Below are 21,244 nucleotides of genomic sequence, written 5' to 3' on the forward strand. Positions count from 1 at the left end.
ACACCCATTGGATTCATCATTCTAAGAGCAGACATTAAAATGTTAACCGAGTCTTGCCAAGTTGCGGTTTAACATGTGGTTAGAGGGTTATCGTGCTAACGACTCCAGCTTGCTTTGGTGTATACCAAGTGCTGAAAGCAGACCTCTTTCCCCCAGGTGGACAAGGAACCAGCACTGATGCTGGTGACAATCCCAGCCAAAAGAACTCATGTCAACTGCCGCCGGCACTACTCAAAGAGACACGTACTATACCCATTTTGTGTTTGATAGCATCCAGAAGCATGCGAGGCGTCTGCCTCGAGGAACTTGAATTCAAATTCCAGATGTGATGCAAGAACTACAGGAGACGAGCAGGAGTGAGGAGATAGAAGGATGCCCACAGACGCTTAACAGGACACGGTCGTCTCGGGGAATTCAGACATTACTTCAAACATCTAAAAACTAAAGAAGGATTTGACGATAGCCGAAGGACAAACTAGTGACGCCTGAACACTGGCCTCTAAACCCATAACTAGACGCCGCCATGGTTTGGCTGAGTATCCGTGGTGTTAAGCAAGTACATGTTCACAGAGGAACCAAGTCAGTGCTCAGCCTCTCGGAAAGCCAGACTCCTTAAGGCAGATTGGGGGGCTTGTAGGTAAGCACGCATGTTTCAGCCAAAGGTCATTTACCGATTCATTTATCACTAGCCACTATTCCAAAAGGATTTAAATGATTAGAGGCCTTTGGAGATTGCTTGAGGAGCCTCCCAGCGATAAGAATGACCTGGCAGGGGAGCAGAGTTGAATTACAAACACAATTAGCTTTAATGTACAAGGGGACAGGACATTATGATCATTTGGCTGGTCAGACTGCGACTGATTAGAGCAATTTTCCTTTGTTGAAAAAAAAGTCTTTTATTCTCAAAGTAATTTCTAAAAAACCCTTTTGCACAAAGCCTTTCCAACCATCTCCTGACAAGCGCAACGTATTCTTTTTGAAGATGAGTGTCCGTAATATCAGATGTGGAAAATGGCTTAAATGGACTAATTGGGATTTTCCATGGTGACTCCTTTGCAAATTCTAGTGTTGGCAACTTATACCAACACCAGAACATTGGTGACCTCTCCGAGCTTTGTATCCCGTGACAACTCCCCTCTTTCCTCCTTCCCCCCCCGACCAACCAACCAAGTTCTCCAGTCATCCTCACACAGAAACTCAAGGCTGTCTGATTTTTTTTAGTCTCGCTCCTTTGGATAGAAACATCAAAATAAGATCAACCAAATCTCTAATTAGCACTCTTCACACTTTGAAATTTGTCAATAAATTATCCAGTGGGTCCCAAGACTGCAAATTCGCTTAACACCACGTAATTGTGTCACCAACAATACTGAATATATTAACAAGCAACGTTAACTTTAAATCCAACATTTGGGCCACCTGACTTGTATGAGGAGAAGCGGAGGGAACTGGATGTATTTAGTACGGCAAATGATGTAGTTGGAGCAGGGAGTTGGACTAGATGGGACCTCCTGGGGTCCCTTCCAGCCCTCGTTTTCTACGATTCTGTGATTTTCTTTCCCATTAAGTGGGGCACAATTTCATTTTTAGACCTGTAAGAGTGCATCTCCTCTTACAGGCTGGGCGGCTGGTCTAGTCAACCAGGACACCTCTGCTCCCGGAGGCTTTGGCGAGGACTTGGACGAAGCAGAGCTGTGGAACATGGAACCGACGCGCTTCAGAGGTGATGTCACACAAGTAGGTTTGGATTCAAATGCCTGCCGGCCGAAGCGCTGGCCACCGAGCAACTTTCTCATCCCTCCTTAGCCAGAATGGAGGCCTCAGAGAGTGGAGAAGAAAGGCTTTACCGAGGGGAGAAGGTGAGTCTTGAAGAAGGACAAACCCAGTAGGAAACGGATATGGGAAAGTCGAAGTACCAAAGTGGGTATGATATGGCTGGCTAGAGGCATAAAGTGGAAGCACTAGGGGGAAAAAAAAAGGTCACCGTAATTGAGGGCCCTCTGACGTTGCCGAAAGACTCGTTTGCCTTCAGTGGAAGGGGCCAGGGCTTATCGCAATATATTGTTTGTAATCGGGGATTTCTATTTAATAGTTGAATTCCAGTTCCTATTTGATTAATGTAATATGGGACAAATAATATTATCTACGAGACTTCCTTTGCATCTTACGCAGGCTGGCTTTTCAGTTAAGGAAGTCAGGTGCCCAGCTCCCACAATACCACTGAAAACCCCACCCTAAATGCCTTTGACAGAGGCAGAAATAGTTTCTTATTCAAATTTTCAGCTGTGGTAGCATTTACCCTAGGCATCAGTTAACCATAGGTTGCAAAACTTGTATACTTAAGAGGACTAATACACCAGTTTGGTCATTTGTAGACGGAGGAAGAGTATTTACTCAGCAACAGGAATGAGGCAACCTCTTCAAAGTGCAAGTCAAGTATAGCACCACTTGGACACCCCCTCATCCACTACACAGATGGCCTTGATCAAGACTCCTTTAAAATTGTGAGATATTAAATAGAATTTAGTTGTAGAAATGCAAAGGACCTCTCTTATCCCTTCCTTATAGAGAGAGGAAACAGCTGCAGAAATTTAAAGGAGAAGGAACAAAAAAAAAAAAATACAAACTTCCTTCTGTGTGCTGCAAATGTTTTTCTTCTCATTATCTTTCCCCCAACTATTCATTTACTAAATCTCTCTTTTTTTAACACATTTCTAGTCATGTCTCTGACCATTACTTACTTTGTAGCTTTGGGCAAATCATTTAGATCTATATTTTCTGAAAAGCCCACTACCTTCTGCTGACCCAGATTCCAGATGTTCAGATTTAACAACTTGGGGCCTTGATTTTTTCCAAAAATGCTAAATATCTGCAGCTTCACCCATTTCTGCTAGAGTTGTGGATGCATAACACCAAGGCCTAGCCCTCACGTTTGAAGTTGGATACCCCCCAAAGAAGGGCGCTCACAATTACTGGACGGTTTTGATGTTGCTTTTCTTCAATAGGGCTATTTATATGGTACAAAAATGGTGATAACTACATAAAACTGATAAGACGGACGGTGGACTTACTGCTTTACAGATTCAAAGCAGCTGCTCTGCGGCCATAGATTCTTGTTCAATATTTACTGGAAGACAATGTTTCTGGGCACAGGAGGGCACAAGTGCATGGGATGAGGTATATTTTAAATTAGAATTTAGACTTTGACTTTGTAATATCAAAGGGTAACCTCCTCTCCTCCGCAAATCCTCCAATCCTTCTCCTTATAATTCCTGACAGGCAAGACTTTGACTTGTGGAATTAAAAATGCATTTCTGAGATCACACAATTGAGCTTACAGGGCTCCACCATACAGAGCAATTAAAGCAACTCCTCACATTGTACCAATGACACTTGCTAAATATAACAAGCATTAGATGCATTTTGAGCAGAAAGTGTAAGCGAGTTTATTTTATAAAGGGAATTTAAACAGCGGCTGTCAGTCATTGAATTTTGAGCAATAAACCTGCATTTCATCTCATCAAGCTCTGTATTTTTCCCAGTGCAAGGAGTTCCTGAGACCCTTTAAGACATCTCTTCGCAAACTGGATTTGCCTCAAGATCTCCCCAAAGACAAAAAACTCAAGTACACTAAGAAAAGCTTGACCATACTTGGGGATCACATCAATATGTTCCTTCAACATTACTGCAAATCCTGGGAACTCAAACACTGGGAAACGTAAGATCATTCTTTAATGCATCAATGATGATACACTTGGAGTAGCATCCCTTTATGTGGAAGGTTGGGTCAAAGGTTTAAATACAACACTGACAGCTGTGTGGATGAGATTATGGCCCGATGTCCAACATACCGGGGGCATTTGGATGTCACTTAGCTTCACACTTCCAAAAGCCTACGCTAATGTTGGGCGACCATTTTAAATCAGCTCTCAGATGCTTGGCCCCCAGAATTTTCTCCCATGGAGACCTGTGGGTACATGCCATCTCTTAAAAATGCCTAATTTTGGCAAGCTTCTTTAGTTGACCTCATGGGCGAGTCACTGGGTTTTTCCTTCTTCAGTGCAAAAGTACCGTGAATCATAACTTGAGTCCTGTCTACACACAAAATCCCCTAACCTTGAGTGTGTTGGTACATTTAACTTGGGTGGACTGGCCTCATCAGGGACGCAAGCTAAAACTCAAGCAAGCACAACTTGTCATTTGTTAACACAACCAGCTCCACAGCACAGTGAAAAGCTGACACCTTGAGCACCACTAGTCTTCCAGTGCAGAAAGTCCTTCATGTGCCCGTAGTTGAAAGACAAGTTACCACAGTGCAAAAAAGCCATGGGATATGTTCTCAGAAGTCTTGATACCCACATAGGAGAGTGTGCTGTGCTGGTGTGGATGTAGATCCAGCGATACAGGATCTACATAACAATGTGCAACTTAATTCAATGGTATTATACGAAAGGCGAATATAAACCATAGTATAACAGTGCAAGCAATTACCAGAAGCAGCCAGAAGCAACCCCAGTCTGCAATGGTTGAATGAGCTTCATGGCAACAATATTTTCTCTTTTAGAAGAGAAAAACAGGCAATGGGGAGGCTGGTTTATTGGAATAAGGAAGGGCCTCAAGAGTAATGCTGGCCATATGGACTTAGAGATATATCAGATGTATGCATTTCTGCTTGGCCTGGAACTAAAGAACGACCCATCCCATTTGTTGTAAGGAACCCTGCTCTGCAGTTTATAAGCTTAAAAACTTGTTTAAAAATCCTATATGAAAAAGTATAATGCCCATCACAGAAGAGGCAGATAGAAGTTACTAAATAATGCTAAGAGGTGGGGGTGGAATATTTTGCATTCAAGCATGTTCCTTCACTCAACTATTCCTTCCTCTAGGATGCTGTGGAGATTCGTGTCTCTTTTCTCAGAGCTCGATGCAAAACAGCTGCGTAAACTATACAAATACAGTAAGAACAACCAAATGGCTAAGTTTCTGGTAAGAATCATGCATCAACAGGGGAGTAAAAAGGGACATGCATCTTGTTTTTCCTCCATTACCCATTTGAGGAGATATCTACACCATACAGACATCTTATATGAGTTAGATAAAAGTTGGGGAGAAATCCTGGTCTCGCTGGCCTAACTCCAACAGACTTCCATAGGGTCAGGATTTTATTCTAGGACATGCAAGCATTTCACACCATCCAGCGTCCCAAGGGTTTAAAAATGTTGAAATAACCTTTGAATCCAAATAAAATCTCAGTTCCCCAACACAATCCAATAGCCTGGCCCCAGCTATATTAATTCTTGCCAGAGGAATGGAACAAAGTCATTGCTTCAGACACACTGGACTCCAAAGCGTTAATCAATTTACAGGCATTCATAGACCAACATAAATACACATCTTGGTCAGAGGCTGAATGACTTGGAGTAATTCAGAAGCGAACGGTCCAAAGAAGTGCACTGCTGCATTGCTTTTAAAACAGAATTATTAAGAGATTCAGATTTGTGTTTTCCCTGGGCATTAAAGAAAATAAGACACTCAGGTTCAAAAATGCTTAGTGCCTTGATCTCGTTCATCTTTTGGGGGGTACACGATTGTTTGTTTCCTGGTGGAAAGAGAGCCTTGCTCACCTTGTATCTGGAAAGGGGAAGGAGTGAAACAAGAGTTGAAGCCGTAAGTCTAGAGCCATCTCATTTCCATTCAGAACACAAAGTGACCAGTGTCTGCCAGATATTTCTTTTTGCTCTTAATCTGCAGAAGAATAAAATGACTCATTTATTTTTGAAGTCTCCAGACGGAGACCTTCAAATGATGAAAAATTAAATCAAACAGCACTTAGATGCACCAGACATGTGGTTCTCAACCTGTGGCTCAAATCGGAAACACTGCCGCGGCCCACGTGTTATCCCATTCAAATGTTTTTTTAAATGGATACACAGGAAGTAAGCTCTGTGGGTGCAGCCCACAACACACTGAGAGCAGCAAATAAAGTTAAGAACCACTGTACTAGGCAGTAGCCTTGTAACTAGCATTAGAGTCATTAAATGCCCCCCAGGTATCCAAAAGGCCACCCAGGGCTCTCAAATCAAGACCAGATCTAGGATCTTTGTTCATCTGGCACAACCGACTCTCCACAAATCAGCGAACTCATCAGTGTAGCGGACCAGGAGACTGTTTTCTCAGGGGCTGGTCAACAGCTGCACAACTAACTCCACCAGTAGCTAATGGCCATCGCAAACCACATCAACTCCTCCTCCAAGTGCAAAGCACATTTCTTTAACCTGCTTTTCTTTAACAACCGTAGTCACCGGTGTGTTAAAATAAAATACCCACTTAAAACCAGAAACTCTCCTGCACGCATTCTTTTCCGAGAGAAGATAAAAGGAAAGAACAATACATTACTGGGGTTAGTTATGCTGCCGGAAGGGACTCCAGTGGCAGCTATGCTGACAAGTATTGTGCAAGAAAATACATGGTATATATATTTATACAGGATGTGGCAAGCTTCAATAAGAGTAGACTGTTTCCAAATAAACTGACAGAAAAAAAAAAAGTGACAAACCAGTCATTATATAGTGGCTGACAAACACCCTTTGTTATATAGGACAAGTGGGAGAAAAGCATCTTTACCCTTTGTGTGCGGAGAACAGTGGTAGATTTCAAACCCCTGCTACACCATCAACAGCAGGCTGCAGATCAGAGCGGTATCATCACCACCACCACACTCTCTACAAAACATAAATAGATTATTTGGAAACAACTCATTATTTAGATGAGTGACCATAAATATGCAAAACCAATATTGTAATTAGCAAGTGCTTGCAGTTGTCAGCATGTTAATTTGATATCTTTATGAGTTTTATTTGACCAGGGAGGCTATCAGAACAGCCAGCCGAACTTACTCGCCACACTTCTTCTAGGTCAAAAACCAAGATTCCCGTTTCTGATCTATTATGTGCCATGACTGCTGACACGTTCAGCCCTCCTTAAAAATGTACCCGTCTCAATTCAGCCAGACAGAGTAAGTCGGCTGAATTTTAAATTATGAGTCTTAAATTAATGCATCCATGAAGAATATCAAGCAAATGTAAAGCACCATTAGAAACAAAATCACATTTAGCACAAACACTAAGATGCAAAGATTCCCTTGCTGCCTGGGGCTGGGGTTATGCAGCCAGAGTCTCAGTGAGGCTGTGTACAAACCAAGCGGGGGAGATAAGTCGACACAAAATAGATCCAGTTGCAAGACGGCTATTCCTTTTAGTTTGTTTTTGCTTTCCGATGCAGCGTGGACAGGGTTTCACAGTACAGGCTGGGCCTCTCCTGTAAACCTCAGGGCTGAACCACTTTAAATGGTGGGCACAACTCTCATCTAAAACACCCGAATCCAGGATCTGGGGCTTTAAGATGTTAAACATTGTGATGCCTGACGACCCTGGAATAAGGGCTCGATACAAAACTTTATAGGACGGCTCAAAATAGTTTAGTTGACGAGGTTTTATGGGTTGTTCCTACATAACACTTATTACATTGCTGTACATTTTTATTGGCTCGACAGCTGTTGAGTTTGATAGAACTTCTACGTGGCGCGTGGCCTTAGACATCTGCACATAGCTGATCAGCGGAGCGCTTCTGCATATAGAAACCACCATAATCCCACAGTGACACCTTGTGGCATCAGAGATTCAAGTACCAGTGTTGGTTTTTTTGCAGAATGGTAGGTGAAACTGCACTGATATGTGCAAGCGCATTTGCCTGAGCTTGTAGTAAATGCGGCCCAGGCAATGCAGCAAACTGAGCAGCTCATGTGCACTCTCTCTCTATGAAAGATTTCAAAGATTACATTACTTCCTTGTAATGTGCATCCTCAGAGCATTTCTGGATTTAAACCAGGATCCATGCATTTTGGGTCCTTGAATAGATAGGATCCAGATGTATAAAAACTGAGTCACACAAGCAACTTAGCATTTAGCAAAGTAGTTTTGATCTTTTAGCTTACTAAGGCTTTTATGCTTGGAAAGAAAATGGGCTCCTTGCAGAGGGCCAGGGAATTATATGCTAAAGTAAAGCTCCATTTATTTATTTGTTTCAGATTCCCCTACTTTTCTCCTCAATTTCAAAAATCCAGGCTCTGATCTATACAACAGGGAGCCTAACTCCCAGAGTAGGGCTCAGTGAGGAGTTTCATGAAGGAAAGTGAACTACACCTTAAACCAGGGGTAGGCAACCCCTGGCATGGGTGCCAAACTGTAGCACTCGGAGACATTTTGCCTGGCATGCATGCCTCTGGATGGATGGCAGGGAAGGGGCCAAGCTGTATGGCCACAAGGGTCAGGCCCTTTGTGGCTCCCCCGTCACCCACCCCAACATCTTGCAAGTTGAAGTGGTGGGTGCTCTTGGCACTCTGCCCAAAAAGGTTGCTGGCCTCTGCCTTAAACCCTGCATCTCACTCTTAGAAGCATCTCATCTAACTTGCTTTGAAAAACAGGACTATAGTTTGCCATCTCACTGCAGGGAAATGTTCCTGGCTCATTATAGTTGGTCGTTTTAAACAGCACTTTGACACGGTATGTGATTTTTTTTCTGTTTTAAAGAAGTTATACTGCAGTTCAGAAAACCCCGACTCGGATGCATTTCCTGAAAACGCCACATTGCTGAAGCTGTATGACGCATGGGGACTCCACAGAGATGAAAACAACATGCAAGAGAATCGGACTGAGTCACAGTCACCACAAACCAGCCTACATGGTGACCAAGAGGCAGCAAGCATAACAAAGAGGTACTACAGCAACAGGACACTAGTAATAGCCGATAGCACACAAAATACGCACCAACCACGGCAACTCTTTGACAACCCAGGTGTGGATGAACAAGAGAGTCGATAGTGGAAACACTCACTGGATGCAATATTAGGAAGCAGAACATACACCTTTTTTTTCCCTAGTGAAAAAATAGGTATAGGGATGAGGACAATACCAACAGGGACTTATATACCACAAGACAGTGCTGGTGAGGGAGGAGATAGCCACTCACCAGCTCTGTGGCTGAGCATTTGTCAACACCGCCAATTGAACAGTTAAGCTGGTCTGCCCATGCTAAGCTAGATGGTCTGAAAGCATGCGTGGTTTGTTCTGAGGCTCGGATTAGGAGGAAGCTAAAAATGCACGTGCCAGAGCATACACATTCCAGGAACGTCCAGACCAGGATGTACAAACATGCCAGCTGATTCAAGTTAATTAGAAAGCAGTTCACTCCAGGGACACTGCTACTGCAGACCTACCCAAAGAGAGAGAAGGGAGGATTCCTTCCTACCTCTGTCCTACTTGCCTGTAGCAAACCTGAGTTTTTTAGGGGGTAGGGAGAGGATAGGAGTGTTGGGAATTGATACCACACAGTTAGTTATTTTCAAGGTGTTAGGATCTCGCAATCAGTTCTGCAGATGTCCCCCTCTTCCCTCCTTTACCTGCAAACTACCCTTCCTCCTGCTTTTATTCTTTCCCCCGCCATCTCCCTCACCTGTCCTCCATTCGCGTTATGGAGCACCACCCTCTGAAAGAGCCAGTGCAGAACACAATTGAGACTGTCAGCAGAGCACAGCAGTGAAGGTGTAAATCAAGAAGGTGTTTGAAAGATGAAAAAAGTGTATGAACCAGGCAGGGAGCATAATCTAGAGAACCAGATCAGGGCTAAGAACCAGATGCCAGCTGACTCGGTTTGTAATATAGAGACACCCTTTTCTGTGTAGTTTCTCCTTCTCTCAAGACAGCTGTTTGGGTCACATATAGCTGTGAAGTACATTGGAGATGGAAAGCTCTATAAATACAAAGTACAGTTTCAATGAATATTTAACCAAGCATGCCAAGAATTTGAAATTGCTCTCCACTTGAAATCAGCTGTCAGCAGTCATTACTTACGACTGGCATCATCTGTTTCATGGGTTGAGATCCCTAAATTTTTGTAATGCATGGAATTGGCTAGAATAAGGAATGGAACCATCTAATGAAGGGCTCCAAAATATATGGGTCTCGTTTTGTGACTTGGCGGCTAAGGGCATAATCCGTTTTAATTTCCTTTGTTGGCTAGAGCATACTACCCTCCTTTCTTATAGGAGTTATTCTATGGGTCTTTTTTAGCTGCTGTCAGACAACTTCAAACAGCAACAGGAAGCGAGCAGCTCATGACTACAGAACCACTAGAGCAAGCCCCTTGGACAAAACCCCCAGAGATACAGTGCCACAGAAACCACGAGACCTTCCCTACAACCAGAACCTCTTTAAAAATTAAAGAAAACACAAAAAACATAAAAGCTCCCAGGGATTCAGCGTCACATAGCAACCAGTAGCTACCAAAGCTGGATCTTGGAAAGATTAAACAATGTTTATAATATTTCAGATGACATGCGCTTATCTGTAAATACTTTGGTGTTCTGCAACAGCTGTATCACACACCAATTGGAAGACCTGTTTTAATCACGCTCATTGGAAAAGTGTTTACATTTATGGCACCACAGCATCTAATATTTTTGAAGCAGCTAGTTAGCAGAGAAACTTACAGTAGGTACACCATACCTTTCCTTCCTTCTTCTAATGCGAGCAGGGTCCGTCACCCATCCAGATTTACACATGTGCATGTTTCCAACCCTCCATATGGCCTGCAGCCACCCTGACCCTGTTTAGAACAGAACCATCATGGGGAAGAGAGGCATTTCCAAAAGCATAGGTTTGGTGCAAAAATCAAAATATCTGCACACATCTCCTATTGCCAGCTGCACTGGGCAAATAATGGTCATCAGCCAACAACTGCAACAGCATTCTCTGGAGATATCACTGCTGCCATCCACTAACCCATGATTAATTTGCAGTCCTGTTTTCTACTGTTGTTCAGTAGAGGAGGGCTGAGTTATTTTTAACAGAACTATACTCTACAGTGAAAGAGCCATATAATAAAGGCTTGATATGGTTTTACTGGCTACAGGCACATGTACAGCTGTAGTGTCCACCAAAGTCAACAGGAGCCTCTCCATTGTCTTCACAGACCAAGCAGCTTAGATTCACCACGGCCAGGCAAACAACATGCTTGCTTGTCCCCCTCTTCTCTCCTCCCCACGATGCCCCTGTGAAATGGAAAAGTAGCACGGCCAGAAGGCTGGAGCAGAGAGAGCTTAACTGAGGCTGCATGGTGCCTCTCCCGGAAGAGGTTTTGCTACATCTTTCTTTAGATTTCACTATGTAGAACAGCAGATAAGCAGACATGTAATATCCAGACATAAATTCAATTAAAAGGGATCCCAGTGAAAATAAGCCATCTGTGTGAAGCAGAAATGGCTCAGCAGAACACGATGAATTTTCCTAGAATAACTGTGTTGGAAATTTTTTTTCCCCCAGAGTTATACTTCCAACTGAAGGTTTTCAGCACTTGTTACAAAAACTGTGCATCAGGCTTAATGTTGGATGTAATCACATCAGAAAAATGCTATGTGCCCTAAAAATGTCATACTTGCTTAAAAATAATGTTGAACACGGTTAAAGGCTGCACAGTCTAGGAGTTTTATTCTAAGAATTATGTAGTAAAGGTGGGGGTTATATCAATTAAAGTGATGGCCTACCAGCAAGACTCCCTACCAGGTTTTTTACTTTCTCTCTCCAGGTTTTGGGGAGTTGGCCAACACTAATGGTATTAAAAACAGCTGGACAACTGCAAGAGATCTAAAAACTTTGACGCATACATTTCTCAACTCAACTTTCTCTTCTTTGTATATAAAATCAGCACTAGGGATTTGTGGAAACACTGTAAATAGTTTCAACATTAACTTAAATGGTTTCACAGATTTTTAAAAAAAAAGATATTAATGCACAACATGGAGTATAATGAGTGAAAGAGCTGCAAGCAGAACCTAAGGGCAGTATTATATTTACAGGTATGCCATCACAGGAATGTACGAAGTCGGGCAAGAGGTAAAAAGGCTGAAATATTCTTATTACTTTTGAGTAATGTTATTTCAAATAAATAACTGTTTCTGTTGGATGTAGCGTCACGGCAGTGACATCTGGTGGCCAACCAAGAATTCAGAGATTTGTATTCCCAACATGTATCTATGAGCGGTATCCATCTTAGATATTTATACATGTTAGACGGAAAGAACTTATTTCTCCAAATTGCTCTTCCTGCTATTTCCCTTTAAAGTACATTTTAGTGTATGAATGAACAAGTGAGAAGTATAGAAAGAACAGCCCAATAACCATTTTTATCTGCAAAATACCTGTATACCTGTACAGGCAGTTAATGAAAGTACAGGCTCCCTTCATGTTTGCTGGCCCTTATAAATTTAACTCAACCTTGCTTTGGAGAAGTCAATCATAGACAGATCTTGTCCACATACCAGCTGTGGGACCCAGCATCCACAAGAGCATTACATTATTGCTGTACAGTGTTTGGCACAGTTGTCCTGCCCAGGAAGAGCAGGGACATATGTTATAAGCCAGCCAAACACCATAACAGCATAAACTCCTTACAGTCTACAGTATGATCATGTACCACTGCTCTCAACAAAATAGCCTTATCCACCCAATCAGCCTTTCAGGTGTTTCTTCCTGCCTACCTATATGTATGCCAGTAGCTTCCTCTTCACTAAATCTTCAACTGCTGGTTATGCTTTTATAATCTGACTCAGGTCCTTCCAAAATGTCACAACCTTTCCTTGGAGAAAGCAGAAGGAATTGGGAAAATGTGTTTAATGCAGTCAAATCAATGATTAACAGAGTTTACATCATTCATTCATCTCAAAAAGCTATACTAACATTAAAAAAAAAATTAAAAACTTGGATTCCCCTTCAGCCCAGGAGATCCCAGTGAAACAAAGGGGATTGCAAAACATGCAGAGATGAACAGACTTGCAGAAGGTGTCCTGGCAAGTCCGTGAAAGAGCTAAGACAAGTAAGCTCTTCAGGAGCAGAGCCTGCCTCCCTGTACATGAACAGTGGCTACTGGATTCTGCTACGAAAATACAGATGCAAGTTTTAAAAACAAATCTATTTTTGATCCACCTTGGAAGTGCGTCATCTGTCTCAAACACTGAAACCCTAGAACATAAAATTAATCCAATCCTAGTCTAACCCCTGTCTGAGGGTGGATCATCCTTACCCAAACCATCATCTAAACTCTACATAAAACTACCGTCCACCCTGACACAACATAGGCCCTAACGCCCCAACCTGCCACAAGTAAACCTGGGGAACCATAGCAGCCAACTTCTTCTATAAAACTTTGTAGGTCCCAGGCAGAGGGCTATGCCACCCACTACAGATTCAAACAAATGCCCCCAGTCCCTACTAATCTGACCATGGAGTAAAATTCCTTCCTGACCCCAAATGTGGCATCAGTCTGTCCCTGAGCAGAGGGACAAGATGGTTTAGCTGGGCACCTCCGGCTTTGCTCCTAACAGGACACAGCCCAATGGAAGTCTGCAGCCTTCACTGTAGCCCAGCGGTTCCCAACCTTTTTTGTACCAGGACCCAGTTGTAAACATCAATGGCCAGTCCTGACCCACTGCCCCTCACTCCCAACCTGCTGCCCTACATGCTGGGGGCTGGAAGCAGCAGGTTGGGAGTGAGGAAATGACAGGGCAGGAAGTAGACTTAACTTAAAAAGGTAGCTTTGTGCATTTCAGAGCTGAAATTAAGTTACATAAACCTTGTACATGAAGGGCTACAAACTCCGCCATGACACACAATGCCTCTCCTGTGCCTGTAATCTATGGAACATTAAACCCCGTATGTAAGTTAACATAGCTGCCATATCACAGCATTTCCTACCCCTCATCTTTACATACAGGAAAGGCATCTTCCTTAGAAAGCAAACAACGCCGCCCCCCAAATCCCACATACAACTTTATTTGACAAGCAAACTATAATTGGGCCTTGCACTTACCAAGCAAAGCAAGATAACACATACAAAACCAAACAAAATCCATGCACTCAACGTCCATGAGCAATTAAACTCCTTGTGAGAGTTACCACTACATTTTCATATGGGATCAGACCCTTAGCGTGCCTCCATTTATGATTTACACAGTCATTAATACCAAGTGAATACTCCTGTTACCTTCTGAAGAAGCAACGTGCATGAGAGTTACCTGCTAGCTAAATATCAATATTCAATGGGAACTTTAGTCTTGTTCTGAGAAAGCTGAATGAAAAAAAAAGTGCAGTCCACCAATAATGAATGCTCATGAAGTTCTTATGGGGTACGGAGGCAAGAACAAAAAGGCTTTGTAGAGAGCAATTTTAACTCAATTCAAGGCACATAAAACAAGTGCAGGAACACTATATTTATTAGATCAATAGTTCATTTTAGCAATACAGTTACAGAATATCACAATGCTGGTTACAAACATACTCAGTATGGTTTGATGGTTACAAATAATGTTGGGCACTGCAGTCTGTGCGGAGTAGGATACGAAAGATTATTCTCGATACAACAAATAGAATGGTCTTCAAAAATGTAGTAATGATCAAGATACGCTCATATAAATCACGGTGGCACTACAAGTGGGGATTCTGGTCTTAAGGGTTTTTTTTTTTGTTTGTTTTTGTTTTAGTAATTTGCTTTAAAGAGTTCACGCAACATCTTAGAATGCTATTAAATTACAATCCCCTGTAGTTCAATAATGTATAAAAATAGTACTGAACCTGGTAATATTCAATAAAATGTAGAGTCCATTCACATCAAAGTAAGAAATAAAGTGTAAAGTTTTAGTTACCATGGCAACATTGCTTCCCATAAAGTAATATACATTAAAAAGAAAAGAGTGTTACACATATGGTACCTGCAACAGTTATTTAGTGATCCAACACTTAACTTGTGCACCACAAACCAAGTTTCTAGATATCTCTATATATTTATATAGTATATATTTTTCATCTTAAAATTTACTTTTGAAAAAAAAAATGTGCACTTCAACAAACTCACTAAGGCCACTCATGCTATAGATACCTAGGATTGCAATGAAATATTGTTAACAAGACCTTAGAGCACGCACCTTGTTATCACTGAAGGGAAACCTTTTACATTGCCCAAAACATTCCTGAGATTTGGAGACAAAAGCATTACCAGTGCTGCCAAAAGTATGCAATTTAAAAAAAAATTTCCTCTCCACCACAAGCAAGAATTTTTAAAAGGCCAAGATATGAAGTGTGCAACCGGCCGTGCGTGTCAAGCTTGCAAATAGACATAGTAACCAAAATTTTTAGATTAGAATTTAGCACTTGACTGGCACTTTTTCCAGGTGACAGCAAAGTTTTGAAGACTATAATAGTTCAGCACAGGAACATGGGGAAGGAATTTTTTTTTAAAGACTGAAAAGAGCAATATCCAGCCAACTATTTCCTACCATGCTGTAAAATACAATCCAGTCCAATCCATTTTTAAATCAAGTAAAGTTTTTGCCGACAGCTTCAATCATGTTTTAGGCACGATGAGTTTTCCTTTTTTTGTACTCTATCAGTATGTACAGCTAGAAAAAGGAAGTGAAATAAAAATGTGCATTTTTGTACCATGAGAAGCAGCGCAATGGCACCAAATTTTAGACCACAGCATTTAAAAAACCCTTCATTTTTAAAGTGATGAAAAGGATGTTATTTTCCTAATAAGTTAGAGTTCAGCAATAAAACACCTTTCAAAATTATTTAACAAAAACACTTGTGTGCAAAACAATAAACAAATGGTTTCTATACAAAGTAATAAGTGCATGTAAGGATTTCTATGAAACAGAGGCAGACACTTGTTGGTTGCAAGTAAGAATCACACATTAAGTGAGCAACCTTTTGAAACCAAATAGCTGCTAGTTCTTTCACTAAGTAACAGAAGCATAGATGTATTTTAAACATCTTTTTGTGACTTCCCCCAACCTTTTCAATTCATAATTTGCATTTGTTTCTCCCATACCACTGAAGCTGCTTCTACCACCATAAGCAAGGTAGTTCCTGGATCTGAAGAATGAAACCAAGAATGGAGAAACCCTGAACATCACCTCTTTATGCAAATGCTGCAATTTGTAAACTAGAAAATGCAAGCAAAACTGATCCACAAAACAAAAGTGTACATTAAAATAAAAGTGGAGGGTTTCAACTTACAAACAAAGATGAGAAAAATTAGCAGCAAAAGCTGGAAGTCTTCCCTGGACACTCCTGAATTTCAAAGGAATTTGGTATGTGATTAAAGTTACTTACCTGAAAATTTTGTTCTCCGAAGATGCATTTCACTGGATTCCCACTCTCAAATCAGTTTCAAGCTTAAAACTATGCAGGAATTCCCAAAGTTTCTCAAGGTTATTTTTCCCCCTTGATTCTTTGAGGTACTGGTAGGTGTACTTAGTATATGTACCTGCTGCCAACAAGCCAAATGCTTGGTTTCTTGAGCAACAGGAAGGACAAGAACTCACAAACTGCAAATGCTCTACATGCAGCCACGAGAAAAATAATTACCATTGTCAAGAGGACGAAGACAAATGTATGATCAACTCCCTAGGACTAAGGGTAAAGGAAAGAGACGGAAGTGGAATCTACTGCCTCAGCAACTTCTTCAGAGAACAGATAGAGGACAGTTAAATTCCTTTATTTGGAAGATACCCCAATTTCATTAGATTTCCATTTTTAGGAACCAAGAGTCTTGAGAATCCCTCCTCCTTTTTGTGCGTTTGACACCACACAGCAATAGGCAACAGCACCAAAAAAGCAGGAGTAAGGTGGCTAACACCAAGCTTTTGTATGTGAAATACAACAGGTCTGCAAACAATACAGGATATTAATTCTGTAGTCACATGATGAAAAGGCCAATTCAAGAGAGATCCTGAAATAAAAAGAAAAGGGGCCAGGAAAGCTTGACCACCTCTCCAGCAATGACAGCGAGTCAAGATTACACAAACCGTAGCACACAAAGCAGACACTGCGATTGTTTTATAAGCCTCCAACATTAAGAACCACACAGCAGACAGCCAAAGCTGTTCTGTACTAAAAGGTAATATGCTTTGACATCACCGCAGAGTTGCAGAGCTGCTAGGTCAATGCTGTGAGATGCAACCAGACAGTCCGTCAAAGCTCAACAGAGTGAACATGCAAGGTAGTCCTATCTGCTTCATTGGGAGGAGAGGGGGTGCACATATGCTGAAAGTCATGTTTCTCTTGGTACATTTCTGCTGGCAGAAGAATAAAACTCTAGGTGACTTGTAGGGCCTCAGCTCACTCTAGATAAAAATCCAAATGCACCACAGAACATAACATGTGCTGATGAATCAACTTCGTTTGAGCGACGGTAAAGAGAGCTTAATGTATATTGCACTGGCTGAAATACAGTTGGCAAGTAACAAGGTTATTTAAAGCAATGCAAGCTAGTTGGGGAAAAACTGGGATATGAAGCTGTATTTTTAGAAGCTATATTGCTCACCATAGGCAATACAAACTTGGAAGCAGAAGCGAGCACAGATATCACTTACCACAACTGTATGTTAAGAAAATAAATAAAACCTTGAGAACTTTGAGATTCCTCTTACAAGGTGACAAGTAAAACCCAAGAATAGGAAACCAGAGCATACAGCATCTTCAGACAATATAAAAACTTATCAGTTTGAGGCTTTCGGGTACTTCTGCAATATATCAAATCACAACGTATGTTTAGAACATCTATGTTTAAGCTTCTCCCCTGAAATTCTGATATTAAAACAATACCCTTAATTTAATTTAAGCAAGTTTAAAATGCCTTTAAGTTAAAAAAAAAAAAACAGGAGTTCTCATAAGATTTATGAGCTTTTAAACACATATTATTTATCTGACAGACTATCGTTAGTCCTGTAGAGTAAACGTGTTTAGGGACTTAGGTACTTTACATCGCAAATGTTGCAATCTTATTTAGGGACATGTAAAATAACACTTTCACATGAGCAAAGAAACTGCTATACAGAAACTAGAGTTTAAGTTTACATATAAATTATAAAAAGCTGAACTGAATTTTGACAGCCTGCAATACATCCTTAATAGCTATTAAAATTTTAACAGTATAGGTTATCCCACTGATGCAAATAATCCATCCTGTATACAAGTGCTGAAACCACATTTGCAAATTAAATATCATTTTAACTTGGTGTAATTCTCCCCTCAAAAATACTTGAAGGCACTAGTATAAAAACTATTGGCCTGCAATATTTTGTTAAAGAAAAAAAAGCTGTTAATACACTTGTGAGTTCTAAGTAGTGTCTGAAATAACTAGTTTTTGCTTTCTGCACTCATAACTTGGAGACAGTCAAATAAATTTCCACCCCATCCCTTCCCCAGTTTCATAACAAATCAAATTAATTCCAAGTACTGCAGGAATCTTCTTTGCCAAGCTTCAGCTTGGGACTGAATTTTTGCGGCCAAGTTATAAACCCCTGAAAATAGGGGGGAAAAAAACTGATGGACTCCCAACTACAGAGGCACTGCTTGTACCACTATAATAAGAATTGAGGTAACTGCAATGACTTATTTCTAGTTTGCTATGCTACATTGATTTTTTCAAAATTTTGAGCATTACCTCAACATTAAAACAGACTTAGTTCAATTAAAAAAAAAAAAAAAAAAAAAAAAAGAAAAAACAGAACAAAAATTAAGACAAGCTAGTGAAATAGGCGTCGTTAAGGGAACTTTACATCTGCCTGATGCATCTTAAATTAATATAAAAGAATCGGTTTCCGGTTGCACTATTGTTTAATGTAGAAATGAAGCATCACAAAAAAAAAGACCTTTTGTGCTTTTTTGGCATTTTCCACTGACCCCTGCAAACTGTACAATAAGTTGTGATTTCCAGAAACAAAGCTGAATTGGACTGTAATACAAAACTATTAACTGGTATAAACAAGTTACTGCCTCAATTATTAAAATAAGCCCATTTGAAAAGGAAAAAAAAGGCTGATGCAAATAGTTAAGCATTTCTAGTTTTTGCTTGTGGCATTGACATTTTAGATATCTGAACAAGCTTACTAGTTAAAGACATGCCATCGCAACTGCTAAGGAACGTTCACCTCCTAGTTTTGTATCTATTACATGAATATAATTTTGCATTATCACTGATCATACATCTAAATGAAATAATTCTACTGGTAAAAGTGAATGCAGGGGCAGAAATATTAAATTAAAGCCACTGGTCCAAAAAAACTTTTCTAGATAGACTGGTCCACTTTTGATTCTCCTGGTCCTGTTTTGGAAACTATAGTTCTTGTATTGTACCATAGGAAACTAAGAATGCTGGTCTACTGGATCATCTCTCTCAAACGAACACTGGTCCAGTTCAGATCTTTAAAACAACAAACGGTGTCACTTCTTTAACAATCTATTGTGGTTCATAAAAAATGTTGCGTTCTGGAGTGGTTCTTTGCCATTTTTTCTTCATGAGACAACTAACAAAGCTAGGGCATTCTCCTTTCCCCTAATATTTGCCATTAATTTTGCTACAATGCACAGAGGAGAAAGATCTTTTTCACACCATTTATACAATATAGTATTGATTACTTCTGCTTGTTAGAAGAATGTTCTCGTTGAAACTGTCCATTCATAACAAGAATGCAACTCTTTTGGGCTCAAACAGTTTTATTTAATGTTTTCCTGCAGCCTTTCTGCAAAGTAGCCTTTTGGAAGAAAGAAGAGAGAGGGGTTTCTGGAATACCAAGTTCAAAATGGGAGCCGAACTAGACATGCCATACACATGCTGATAAGAATTTAAACACACATTCATCCGTATGGGCACTCTTCAGTGGACTGGACCAGTGTTTCAATGCAAATTCCAGCCCCCAGAAAAACTACATGGTTTAGATTTCACAGTATGACTTTCCCCTGTAGTTTGGGGGGAAAAAAAAAAGAAGAAGTAATTGGTTAATTGACCAAGTTCCTTAGCTATTCTGTCCATCAACATTCTGAGACATCAGAAAAGACTGAACCACTTCTTCAGTGGATTGAGGGCTGGTGCTTACATCCTCCAGAGCATCTGTAACTGAGAACTGCCGATCTCGCAATCGGTTCCAATTGGCCAAAATATTGTGGTATTCGAAAACTTTCTCATAGTTGCCAATGGAATTGTACAGTTTAATGAGACCTCTATAATCATATTCTAGTCCACTGTAACCTTCGCCAAAAAGCTTCTTCCCTAAAGAAATGCAAAACAAAAAAAGAATTTAATGACAGAACACTTACAATCCCCTTTTGCCAGCAGGAGTTAACAACAGCACTAACATCTGGGAGAACTATAAGCTAGTTTTCTTGATACTACTCTTCAGTGCATTTCAGATCCTCTCCTTTATCGCCCTGGTACTCAACTTATGACCACAGACAACCAGCTGTACAGGAGTATTTTAAAATGCATAAAATTCTAATAGGAATTAAAACAGGACAGGTGCCTCCTATGCGTCCCACTTGCAACCCAAACTCAAATTGTGAAGCGGGGTTGCGGCAGGATTGGCACTTTAACCCATTGTATTTCCGTCTTATGAATTACGAGCACTAACTATCCTCTGTGGAAATCATGCTAAACCTCTGACATTACGAAATGAGAGTTTCTTTGGACAAAATTCATTGCAGCGAGTGGATGAGCAGGAAGAGGAGGATTTCAAACAAATTACAAAAAAAATCACCAACCATATCAGTTTTTTATTCCTCTGAAGCTTTCTTATTATGCTTCAAATCTTTGACATAATGAACCCCTAGATAACCACCCCCAAAGTTAATCCAGAGGTAGGTGCTCGACTTCCTAAGTGGACACACAGTCCTAGGTGTGTTCCAATAGTCCCTCAGTTTAAACTTAAGTTACTGCTGTGCTTCTAAAGTACTGTATTCATATTTAGAGTGAATCCACATATTAGCTATGCAAAAGACTTGCATTCTATAAAACTCTTTCTAAAAAAGACCTTTGTTTTATAGCTCAATAGTTAATTGCTTCTAAAATTACGCACCAATTGCTATTGATCTCAGATAAAGCTTTTCGGCATTTTCATATTGATTCATGTCGTAGTTATAGAGAGAAGCTAGGTGTCCCACTGACAAGGCAACTTCGTAGTCTTCTTGACCAAGGAGCTGCTCCTTAATTTGAATTGCTTTGATGTGCATTTCTTCAGCTTCCTGAAAGACCCAGAACACGAAAAAACCAGAACAAATATTACTCACTTCCATTAAAGAGAAAAGTGGAGGAGAACGGGAAAGAGAAAGACAAGGGTGTGGGGGGGGGGGGGGGGGGG

At 40.7% G+C, this 21,244-nt stretch overlaps 2 protein-coding genes across 2 annotated transcripts in view; one reads left to right on the plus strand and one right to left on the minus strand.

Moving 5' to 3' along the window:
* Positions 1-1,754: 1,754 nt before the first annotated feature.
* CUNH17orf64 (chromosome unknown C17orf64 homolog) lies at positions 1,755-10,344 on the plus strand. Its single transcript, XM_019511308.1, has 6 exons — positions 1,755-1,859; positions 2,376-2,504; positions 3,543-3,718; positions 4,887-4,986; positions 8,589-8,773; positions 10,128-10,344. Exons 1-6 carry the CDS (start codon positions 1,812-1,814, stop codon positions 10,276-10,278), a joined length of 789 nt encoding a protein of 262 aa, XP_019366853.1. The 5' UTR covers positions 1,755-1,811; the 3' UTR covers positions 10,279-10,344.
* A 3,961-nt stretch (positions 10,345-14,305) lies between these two features.
* The window catches only part of APPBP2 (amyloid beta precursor protein binding protein 2), a 33,142-nt gene continuing 26,203 nt past the window's right edge, over positions 14,306-21,244 (minus strand). The window contains exons 12-13 of the mRNA XM_019511115.1: positions 20,963-21,128; positions 14,306-20,160 (exon numbers count right to left, since the gene is read on the minus strand). Of these exons, the coding sequence (XP_019366660.1) occupies positions 19,907-20,160; positions 20,963-21,128 (420 nt within the window). The 3' untranslated portion in view covers positions 14,306-19,906. The remainder of the gene's footprint in view (positions 20,161-20,962; positions 21,129-21,244) is intronic.

The sequence above is a fragment of the Gavialis gangeticus genome, unplaced genomic scaffold (assembly GCF_001723915.1).
Source record: "Gavialis gangeticus isolate Ggan-Ray unplaced genomic scaffold, GavGan_comp1, whole genome shotgun sequence".
Lineage (NCBI taxonomy): Eukaryota > Metazoa > Chordata > Crocodylia > Gavialidae > Gavialis > Gavialis gangeticus.

Coding starts and splice junctions, on each gene's coding strand:
- CUNH17orf64 (XM_019511308.1), top strand. CDS start 1,812: ATGGAGGCCTCAGAGAGTGGAGAAGAAAGGCTTTACCGAGGGGAGAAG. Junction 1,860..2,375: donor GGCTTTACCGAGGGGAGAAG/GTGAGTCTTGAA, acceptor GGTCATTTGTAG/ACGGAGGAAGAGTATTTACT. Junction 8,774..10,127: donor GCAGCAAGCATAACAAAGAG/GTACTACAGCAA, acceptor GGTCTTTTTTAG/CTGCTGTCAGACAACTTCAA.